We start from the raw sequence: 11,640 nt of genomic DNA, 5'->3' as shown, positions 1-11,640 counted from the left end.
AAAAAAAAAGTTTCCGTACGTCATGCGGACTGCGCCCCTCGTGTCGGTTGGGCGGGAATGGAGGGTAAAAAGCCGTTGGGATTAATTAATTAAAAAATAAATGAATACAACATTTTACGCGTTTAAAGCAAAGCAAAACTCCATAGGAATAAGAAGGATTCGATCTGTATTAAAAAGTTTCGTATAGCAAAATTTTCCTTTCATTGAATATGAACGAGAAAAAAATAAAACAAGTGCCTTAATCCTTTTCGAAACGATGCATCTTTAATATTTTTTGCTTCCTATATTAAAATATGAGTTTTCATAAAAGTGGATTTAGCAACTTTTCACACTAAGCTAACGATATAATTTTAATGAAGGAACAAACAACATTGTTCTAAAAATGCCGATAAATGTTGTTATTAAGAAAACACATTTTTTTATATTAAAAAAGCATTAAGCTCTTGAATGTCAATGTAAAACAGCACCGATTTTTTTGAGTAAAAGGGACAGATATAAAATGCTTAAAATATTAGATACGCTACAAGTAAGTTTTCTTTCAAGAAAGTTACAACTAAAAATTTCCTTCAAGAAAAAATTTTTAGGTTTTTTGTTTTATCACTCTGAAATATGTTTTGAGGATTTGAGTCTGAATTGGGCGCACTATTGTCAGTTTTTCAGTGCACGGCCGTGGATTAAACTAAGTTTAAACGCCCGTTTTGGCAGGTTTAAACTAAGATTAGCCAATCAAATGTCAACCATCTGTTCAACTTAAATTCAGGTTACTTAATCTCGGCCGCTGTGGTGTAGTGGTAAGCAGTGCGCGCTTCCACTCAGCAGCACCTGGGTTCAAGCCCTGGTCAAAGCAACATCGCAAAAAATATATAGAAAAAAGGTTTTTTTTTTTTGACAGCGGTCGCCGTTCGAAGTCGGCGTAAAACTGTAGGTCCCTTCGCTTTGTGTGACAACATCAAGGCGAACACCACAAAATCGGAGGAGAAGCTCGGCCAAACACTTACCTATGTGTAAGCGCCAATATATTACTATTTATTATTATTACTGAATCTAGATTTAAACTGGCACTGAAAAACGGGCCCTAAGACTACTAAATAAAAATGTGTAGTATGTATTTTAAAGTGTACTTAATCAAAAGTTTCTATTGTATATTCATGAATTCATATTATATTTTGAGTCCCAAAGTAGTGGTTTCGGTACAGTATTTTTTTGTCTATTTTGAACTAGTATGAGACTGGTACATTTCTGACCGAAATCTGACAATTTTCATCTCGTAGGACATCCCCATGTTAAAAATACCAGTTAATTACATGGAAAAAAGATAGTTGGCTTACTAGTTGGGCATGCGGTTAATACTAGTTGTGAGGTAGTTTACGACTGGTACATTTGACTACAAGGTAATAATAAAAACACTTACTTTGTGGTTAGATTCAGGGAAAAAGTTGATACCCTTTGGAACCAAAAGTGCCATATGGCATGCAGCTACTGTTCGAACGGTTTGTATAAAAGTTTTCCAGCTTTGTTTGCCTTCTTGTCGCCAACTGTAGGGCCAACCAATTATAACAGTATTTGGTTTCATACCTCCGAGGCCTATGGTCTGAATTCTAAAAATATGTCATCATATTAAAAGTTTCTTTATACTTTCATATGTATGTATGGATGTACACATAGAACATAGTTAGATAAACTTACACTGAACTTAATCCTTCGCCTATATCTCGAGATACCAATACATCACAGAAGCCTTTAACTTTCTCGTCGTCCATTAATTTTCTCAATGATGCCTTAGCGTCAACCGCTCTGTTCAAAATTTTATGATGATCGCCTTGAATAACGGATACGCATATTGTTAAACCCTTTCCGGCTTTAAGTTGAGTGGCAAACGAAAATATTTTCCTATATTTTGGCATGAAGTTGTCGTTAAACTTTGATAGGACTAATATTTGTGGACGCCAATTTTTGGTATGTGGGGGACCCTCTTCCAAGCGTAAAAGTGAGTATCTAGCAGCTGTCAACGCCATTCCTCTGATTCCATCTCCCCACTCTTTTTCAGCCCTAGAGACACCGAAAATCAAAGTGTTTGGAATTTGTCACATCATGATATATGTATATATGTAAGTATATAGTATGTGGATAATATGTGTATATTAGGGATGTTAAATTTTCGGCTTTTTCCGATCCCGGGATTTTCGGCATGGCGTTGTCACAATCCCGGGATCCCGGGATTTAGATATTATTACCTTTCAACAACTTGAATCGAAGCAGGTAAGAAAGTCTAAGGTAGGGCGGAGCCGAACATTAAATACCCGGCGCAAGTATTAAATATATGTTTTTCACCTTTCCGAAAGCTACCGCTACATGGTAAGCCGGGGTGTATGAATTTTGAGTAAATTAGCGTCCTTAAATTTCGAAATATTAAAGTTTCGAGCATTTCTGAAATTTACCGTTATATGAAAAGCGGCCGTTATTTTAGTCCGATTTCAATAATTTTCAACGTTTTGCTTTTATTTCTCAAGCACAATAACCGTACCGTTTGGTACAAATTGGTAGAACGGTTACCTAGATATATATGTGTGATCATAAGTGGGCGGTGTCACGCCCATTTTCCAAAATTTTATCATAAACGTATGTCTTGGTAAAGAATTATTGCAAGCATAAATTTTGAATGAATTAGCTTTTGTATTTACTGATTTATCGAAGATTTCGTATTTCTCTAAATTACCGTTATATGGGATGTGGGCGTGGTTATTGTTCGATTTTAAAAATTTTCAGCCATTTGGTATGATGTTCCAAGGCCAATAACTGGGCCAAGTTTGGGAGAAATTAGTGGTTACCAAGATATACACATGTAATCGTAAGTGGGCGTGGTTACGCCCATTTTCCAAAAATATATAATATTCTTATTTTTCGTCTAAATATTATTGTAAATATCAATTTTGAGTGAATAGGCTTGAGTAGTTACGAAAATATGGCAGTTTTCGTATTTCTGAAAACTACCGTTATATGGGGGGTAGGCGTGGTTATTGTCCGATTTTGCTCATNTTCTTATTTTTCGTCTAAATATTATTGTAAATATCAATTTTGAGTGAATAGGCTTGAGTAGTTACGAAAATATGGCAGTTTTCGTATTTCTGAAAACTACCGTTATATGGGGGGTAGGCGTGGTTATTGTCCGATTTTGCTCATTTTTCAATACCATCCGTCTTACGCCCGAAAGAAGTACACGTACCAAGTTTCGTTAAGATATCTCTATTTTTAACCAAGTTATCGTGTGCACAGATGGACGGACAGACGAACGAACGGACAGACTGTCACCGCTTAATCGATTTCTGTTTTCATTCTGATCATTTATGTGTACATTTGTCTATATCTATCTCGATTCGTTTTGCCTGTTACAAACAACCGTTATGTGAACAAAGTTATAATACCCTTGTGCACAAGTGCGCTCGGGTATAAAAATGGTTCACTATTTTGAAATTAAGAAAAAACCGGATAAACCGGGTTTATTTTACACAGTTTTCATACAGTGAAAGCGTTTATGTTTGTATGAATTCATGACCAAAAATTACAATAAAACTTGTAACATTAAATATAGCTTTTATTTAGAAAACAGAAAAATAAGTTCGAACTTTTACTTTAGATCAAAAGTAAGACAAATAAAAAGCGCTAAAAATTCACGTTTTTTTCTTATTTTAACCATTTTTAATACTTTATTGAATATTTTCTGACTTTCTTCGAATTTGAGTAGTGCTTTTGCTGCCATAGCCGAGTGCTGTAGATTTATAGTAAGAGTGTAGATCGCTCCATCAAAGCTTTAATTGAGAGGTCAAGAATTGTTTGAAGTGGAAAAAATAGTTTATTCGATATTCGAAAAATCAAGATTTTAAAAATCCCGCCTATAGATATGCAAACAAACCGGTGGAAACCGATTTGCAAAACGGAGGCAATCACCCTAATACGTATGTATACAGGGTATGTATTTGCATAGTTATATATTTATGTATATGCTAAAACTTACCCACGATATTCGATATATTTGTAAATCACAATGGCCATTCCCATCGCAATTAAAGCAAAGTACCATGAAGTCATAAACATTATTGATATACACAAAGTTAATCCAACTAAAGACAATCCCCAATGATAGAACTTAAATCGTGGCCTCCAGTTAGGTGTTCTCAACAGTGTCTGTACAGCACATGCAAGATTCACGAATCCATAACACATGAGGAAGAACATGGATAATAAGGGTGCCAACAGATCAACATTGCCTAGTAGAAGAAATAGTTTAGGTATTTAAAATATTTATTGTACGATTAATCACACGTATGTACATTATTCATGCAAAAGCATTTGTTTGCATGCATGCACTTGATCATAAATTTCATTTACTTCAAATCCGACATGCGATCTGCACTTTCTCCCTTATATTTATTTATTTTTTTCTGAAACGAGTTCCCAGTAAGTTTGAGTGTTTTCAAAAACGAGAATAGCTAAATGAAATTCACTTGCTTTTGACTCATTTTCATATTCAATTTCTCACTGCATGCATATGAGCAAATCCCTTGAGTTGTTTTTTTTTTTAGTCTCACTCCCTTCTCTCGGCTAAAGCATTCAGCTTGCATTTATTTCAATCAATGGGGTTCCAGAAAAAAGTACAATAAAAAATATACCAAGTATTTGAACAATTTTACTCTTAAAACGTTTATTTATGCGAAAAAGTAGCGAAATTACTCATTTTTTCATTGTTTTGAAATTTAACGATTTTGTTTTTCCAATTTTAATAAGTTAAGTTACTTCAAAATGTTAAAATTAAAGGAAGAAAGTGTTCTTCTTTCCAACACGAACGAATCTAGTGTTATAAGACTAGTATCTCACCAAATGAAAAATATTACATTGCGTTTTATTGGTGCACTCGAAATTCAATCTAAAATTGTCATATACACGAAAAGATAAGTATACATATATATGCATAAGAAAAGCTGTGTAAAAAACTTAAACGCCAATATTTAATCTATTTTAAATAATATGACTTTTAAGTTAAGGCGTGCGAGTAAACTTGTTAGATGACTTCGTATGCTGCTACGGGGCGTATACGTTATATACGCAAATACGGGTATATGTATGAGCGTGAGTGGGGTTATTTTTACTTGTTTAGTATATCTGTTTTAAGTTTTCATTTATACACAATTTCGCGATGGGATTTGCTCATATACCATTTACATGCCCAAGTATTTACCATGGATTACCTACTACATAATACGTACCCAATAGAATTCCGCCCTGGCATATAACAATCGTGAGAAGTAAAGCTCTTGTAGGTTCACCACGTTTCGAAGATACCGCAAATGGGGATAAAAATGGAATAATTTCGTCTTTTGCTATGGCCTGCAGTAAGCGTGGTGCACCAGTCAAGCTTTGTAGCCCAGCACCAAGTGTTGATAAAAATGAGCCGACAAGTATAACCCATTGGTTTGGCCATGCAATGTTTGCCACTACTAGCTTTCCACCGATGGATTGGCCAAATCTTCAAATAAACGGTTTATCAATAAATATATACATATACATATATTTTAATTGAAAAACTTTTTTACTACACACTTGTCACGTAAGAGAAGATTATCGACTGTTCCCGCAAATAACAAAACACTAGATAAATACACGGTGCTCGTTGTTAGAATTGCACAAATAGTTCCAATCGGAATACTTTTTTGAGCGTCAGCTAAATCACCAGACCTATTTGATCCCGCCATTATTCCTATGTATATATGCAGTTATAATTAGTTACAGAGTATTAATCTGCACACTTGCATCAGATTTTTACCTGTTACTGACGGGAAGAATATTCCTATTAGCAATGTGAAAGACGTTGTAATATCAGCTACGACTTGATTATATGTAGATGGCGCCAAATTTTCAATATCCACCGTATTTTTCCCATAAGCAATTAATTGGCCTTTCTAAAAAAAATAAATAAATAAAATATTTATAATCTTGTCGGCTTTTGATGTATTTACCAATAATAATAGATTGTTGGCATTAATAAACTAAACTTACTTCTAAAAACGATGGTAAAACATTCTCATAGAATACTCCACTGGCAAGACCCTTGATACCTTTTACTTTTGTAACGTTATTATCTGAGATATAAAAAATTTAGATAATATTCATAGACAGCGCCAAAAGTTTAAGAGTTTAACGCACTTTTATAATATTCATCGCATCCGTTTTCATCACAAAACATGTCCGACAAGAACGTATCACTTTTAGTACAATTATCAATGGGAATGTCTTTGAGCAAACGCTTTCCAAGAACGCACAGGCTGAAAAGAAAGAAAAACAAGCCATTGAAATCGTATGCTTCCTATTTAATTGAAGTGTATTAGGGCCTTACTAAAGTTTTTCACTCCCATTAATATTGTCGAATATTCCAACGTAAACAGCAATTATAGAGAATATTACACACGCCAAGGCGACTGCGGCAAATTTATTTACGAACTTTACACCCAAAAACACGATTAATCCTAGTCACACAAATTTGGAGTCACTAGCATTATTTTTTTTTTTGTAATAGTACACAAATTGATTCTATATTCACCCATAATCAATAGGAGCAATGTGCCGTATACTCTAAAGTTATTATACATTGCATCCGCATCTTTGGTGAAATCGCCAAATATTGAGGCCCATGGAGCCATGTATGTCTGTGAAATTAGATTACTTGTTTATTTTTGGGATTAAAAAAAGCATTTGCCAAAACAAAAATAAGTATTAATTACCAATACAATCTCCACAGCGCCCACAATGTACATAGCAGCAGCCAGTGTCGTTCCTGTATAAAACAACATTCCCACCGCTCCTCCAAATTCTGGTCCTAGCGATCTAATACGATAATAAATTCATAATGAAGCATTCGCATATTTATTTAACCCAAGCACAAATAACTTTGGCTAAACGCAAATTAAATTAATTTAAACGCAAATCGAATTTGACCAAAGGCAAAAGAACAAAATTTTGTAGATCTTGGCGTTGTTCAGATTAAAAATGCTTCGTGGTATGATTATCCTTGAAACTTTTCAAAAAGTTCATTGAAGCTGCATGCGGAATTTACCAAATTGTCAAATGCCGAACCTTCGCTTCTTATTTCGAGAAAAATTGCTTTTGGTTTAAACTGACTTGCACTTGGGTTAAATAAATGAGGGAAAGCTATACAAAACTTTGGCAGTGGTGACAAACGATATGCTTTGTGTATAAAATTGCGAAATACTAATATAAAGTACGATGTTTTACCGCTGTAGCCGAGTGGTTAGAGCTGCGTACTACCACTCCATAGAACCTGAAAAGAAAAGGCTTTTTCTAACAGCGGACGCCACTTGGCAGACAATGGAAAACCACCAAGTGTACATATTTCTGCCTTGAAAAAGCTTCTTATAAAATAATTGGAGGAGAACCTCGGGCTTAGCAAGAGTGTAAGCGCCAAATATTTATTCATTTTGGCTGCATTTCTTTATTCATTCTAAACGTTTGGAATAAACTTTTATGTTTACTTAATCTTTAGAACATTCCTGATGGTATGTTAACGTATATTTTAAACGCATTCTGTTTATTTCGGCTATGAAATTGGATTGTCCGGAATGTATAAAGAAACGCAGCCTTTATGTTACCATTTTCTTTCTAAATTGAACCTTCTGTGCTTAATGTGCTTGTGAAATCCGAGTGAGCCATGGACAGCCAGATTGGCAAATGCCCGATTAGTAAAACCAAAAGAGTTAATTTTGGAATAAATGTACTGACTAGCCAAACAAAAATATTTTTTATATCTGTACAAAAAGAAGGTTCCGCTAGCAGCAAATTGAAAATAGAGAAATTAGGAAAACTATGGACATTCTTGCCTTTTTCTGTGAAATAACATTTTCAATGTATTACATTACCAGGGAGCATTAAGCCAAAATCTATTGCTTGCCACCAAAGACGTTTTTTTTTTTTAATATTAGAAAAGCCCAAAAAAATTCTAACAATACCATGTACTTAAGGTGTTCTTACACGATATGTATTTGCATGTGTGCATGCCACTTTTTACATATGGAAATGTCAACATATCGTGTAAAGGCAAATTAGATTTGTTTCTGTACAAAGCAGATGCACGTACATACGAAATATAAATGTTTCTATTTTCATCTGATACACAGGTAGAATCATCTGAGTTTGGTTTATTTCGTTTTCAAAGAACGTATTTTTAAACAGTTAAATAAAGACTGTGAATTTGGCAGACATACGCCATTACATATGTATAGAAAAAGTCACATTTAGAGATGCAAATATATATCGCGTAAGAACACCTTTATGTATGTTGGACATACATGTATGTATATGGTATATGGTAGGTATTATATTTAGGCGAAGTATGTTTTAAACATGTATACATACCTCGAAATCATAAAATAACTTCCTCCTGCGGGCACTACTCCATTTGTTGCGATTGCTGACATCGAGATTGCTGTTAACATGGTCTGTTGGAAGACAATGCACATACAAATATAAGGTGCAATCCCGTATTTCTCGGACTAAAACTAGTAAAACTGTCAAAAAATAAAAATTCGCTCAGAGCTAGAGAGTTTCTAATAAAAAATGGTAACTTCTGTCAACTTCAACATAACCTCCAAAATTTGGTTGTAACTTTTTGCTTATTTTGTATGTAAACACACTCAGCTCACACATGTAAATAACCAAAAATACTTTCAAATTCATTAGAATCCACTCAAACAAGTAATTAAATACTTTTCAACATGAGCTAGCAGAGCGCACTTTTCTTTGATTACAATTTGGTTGCCAAACACACTACAGCTGATCGTTTGACACATTTACCAGAATTTACCAGCGAAAAATTCTCGAACAAAAACTGGTAACTTCTGACAGAGAGAGCACCGTATTTACTTTCTTTTTTGTCCTCTCAATAGTCAGAGAACCGAGTACGGGATCGATTTCCAGTAAAATCTGACTGATTCTGACTATTTCTGACTAGTCCGGACTCGTACGGGATCGCAAATATACATACATATATATTAAGTAATTTTTCACTAAAGAGAGGAAACTTTGACGATGATAGAGATAGAGCAAACTTTTCTTGGGATTTGATTTCCATTGCCAAAGTTTGGTGGATGGCTTAAAATGGATATTCCCGTATGTTACAAAAAACCTTGTCTGAAGATAGCAGTGATCCCACAAACGCCCTGAGTCAAGTTTTACATTCCTCGCGACTATCCTCGCAGTAATAAAACAAAATTTACCGCCATGCAAAATATCGTCAAATTACTAATAACGATACTAATTCGGCTATAATAAAAGTACACTCAGAAAGAAGTAACATGATTTTTTCAAACAGAGTCTATTTCGATGTTTCCATGATAGCGCTTGAAAGTTTTAAATAGAAAAAGGAATTTTCAAATAAATTCGCTCTGATTTGAAATCAAAATAGTTGGAATCATTGTAAGAAATTTTATTCAAACTGTACTGGCTGTCGCTAGGCGAGCAGACGAGCATGCTACTATTTGAAAGATTTCAGGATCCCGGGTAACAATGCTGTCAGACGCAATAATTTTGAAACCAGTTAAAAAGTTAGCTCTTTTAGTAGTCCACAACGAAATTTCCGACATGAATATGTATGTATGTAAATATACAGTAAACTTTTCATTTCATATTGCGAATTCTAAAGTGCTTATAAAACCGAGAACCTGCAGGCTTAACCTCAATAGATTTTCTTCTCAATACAAGTAGAGCCAGTATTGAGAAATGAAAATTTAACTAGGGATTTCGGCGGAATATATACAAGTAAATATGTACTATCGAGTATGTGCATGAAATGAGCAACAATGTTTAAAAAATACCAGCGGAATAAATAACTACTGTTAAATTCTTAAATGAGCACTTACCACACAACAGCAAGTTAATACTATGAGAAATCCGCATACCGCGCCAGCGGTACCAACTACCCATGTAAGACGAATAAATAGGATTACACCAAATATATTCTGAATGCATGGCAGGAAAACTCCAATCAGCGTACCTTTGAAGAATATAAATTATTGTCACAATATAAACTTACATATGTATGTATGTATGTACATAAACTTTTTTATGCGAGAGTGTTTTCTACACATAAGCGTGTAAAATAATATTTGTCGCACCTAAACAACCTAGATTATTTCTTTACGAAAAAGCGAGCTATTTATACTTAACTTTTAGGTGTTAGATAAATATTTTACATCTAAATTGTAAGTGCTTAAAAATAAGTAAACAAAAGGGCGAAAACTGCTGGGTATGAACATATTTCCAATTTTCATCAATTACATTTTTTTATTTCATACTATTAAGTCAAGTTAATTTAACTTTTTAGAGTTACCTTTTTTCCACAACAACAATTACATTAAAAATAAATAAAAGTAATAATTAAAGATATATAGGGAGTTCAAAAGGTGTTATATACCGACGTACTGTTGTATGTCATAAACTTTAAACGGCTAAAACTATATTTAAGGAATTCGCAAGCTAACATACAAGTTTTATTATGAAATTTCACACCGTTAGAAAATACTTGGTGGTGGTTTCAATTCCTCTAAACTTTTATTTAGCCGTTAAAAACTTTACAACATACGACAATACGACACGTACGACACCTTGTGAACCACCCAATAGTAAAAACGAGCTCTTGGCTCCCTTAATCCACAATACTGCCGTCAGTCAGAGATTCGCAATAAATTCGCTTAAGTTCAAAGTATCCACTTTAAGCGTTTTAGGATTAAGATTTTGAGAACCCTGAACAAACTAATTTTCAAGAAACCATATTTGCAGATAAACTGCTCCGAGCAATGGAATAAAAATTTAAGACACTGTTCCAAGGGCTATAAAATACATATTTAGATTCCACACTTTTAGTAAAGCGTTTCCCAAAGAAAATATTCGTTAATTCTGTGTGATCGATATTAATTTTTTCAAGAACTTTGAGCCTTAAGGTCGTTAAATATTCCGGAATCTGGATAATTTACTGTTATTTTGTATATAATCTTAAAAACTAACGTTTTGCCTGAGTTTTCTCAATACGTAAATTAAAATGACCGATTTGCTTGAAAACGTCGCGAGTCAATACACTTCTTTGCTCAGTGTACATTAGAGTGGTCCAAAATAAGTAAAGCTCCAATTTTTATGCTCTCACCTCCTAGGATTGTTCTATATCGAAAAAAAAAAATATTTTGAAATAAAAAAATATTTAAAGGTCGCTGAAAGTGCTCAAAGTTCTTGATGTATTTTATAAGAGAAAAACAACTTTTCGTAGAAATGGTATAGAATAATTGAAAATCAATATATTTCTATTCAATTCTATATATCTATTCTGCTTCTCTTCAGAAGACTTCCAAAAAACATACCCAATTGTTTATTTATAATAATAATTGGGTATTATTATTGAGAATCTCCTGGAGATAAACATATTAATTGATTTGGCACTAAACAGAGCTTAATTACACGGCTGCACCAATTTTCGAATGCTCTTACCTCAGTGATGAAATTGCTACTCTTAAATAAATCTTTCCAGGCTGTTTTGAATCTGGCATGAGTAAGTTTTTAGGTGTTCCGATCGTTATTGAGAAAATA

At 33.8% G+C, this 11,640-nt stretch overlaps 1 protein-coding gene across 1 annotated transcript in view; it reads right to left on the bottom strand.

The window, feature by feature from the left end:
• The window catches only part of kcc (solute carrier family 12 member kcc), a 34,227-nt gene that overhangs the window by 7,638 nt on the left and 14,949 nt on the right, over window positions 1-11,640 (bottom strand). The window contains exons 4-16 of the mRNA XM_017617021.1: window positions 9,924-10,057; window positions 8,422-8,504; window positions 6,774-6,876; window positions 6,593-6,698; window positions 6,389-6,518; window positions 6,199-6,317; window positions 6,052-6,134; window positions 5,819-5,954; window positions 5,596-5,752; window positions 5,262-5,521; window positions 4,013-4,265; window positions 1,687-2,049; window positions 1,412-1,598 (exon numbers count right to left, since the gene is read on the bottom strand). Of these exons, the coding sequence (XP_017472510.1) occupies window positions 1,412-1,598; window positions 1,687-2,049; window positions 4,013-4,265; window positions 5,262-5,521; window positions 5,596-5,752; window positions 5,819-5,954; window positions 6,052-6,134; window positions 6,199-6,317; window positions 6,389-6,518; window positions 6,593-6,698; window positions 6,774-6,876; window positions 8,422-8,504; window positions 9,924-10,057 (2,114 nt within the window). The remainder of the gene's footprint in view (window positions 1-1,411; window positions 1,599-1,686; window positions 2,050-4,012; window positions 4,266-5,261; window positions 5,522-5,595; window positions 5,753-5,818; window positions 5,955-6,051; window positions 6,135-6,198; window positions 6,318-6,388; window positions 6,519-6,592; window positions 6,699-6,773; window positions 6,877-8,421; window positions 8,505-9,923; window positions 10,058-11,640) is intronic.

This window comes from Rhagoletis zephyria, unplaced genomic scaffold (assembly GCF_001687245.7).
Source record: "Rhagoletis zephyria isolate East Lansing unplaced genomic scaffold, Rhagoletis_zephyria_1.1 Rzeph_scaffold_01317, whole genome shotgun sequence".
NCBI classification, from domain to species: Eukaryota; Metazoa; Arthropoda; class Insecta; order Diptera; family Tephritidae; genus Rhagoletis; species Rhagoletis zephyria.
This window is presented reverse-complemented; position numbering and strand designations above follow the sequence as displayed.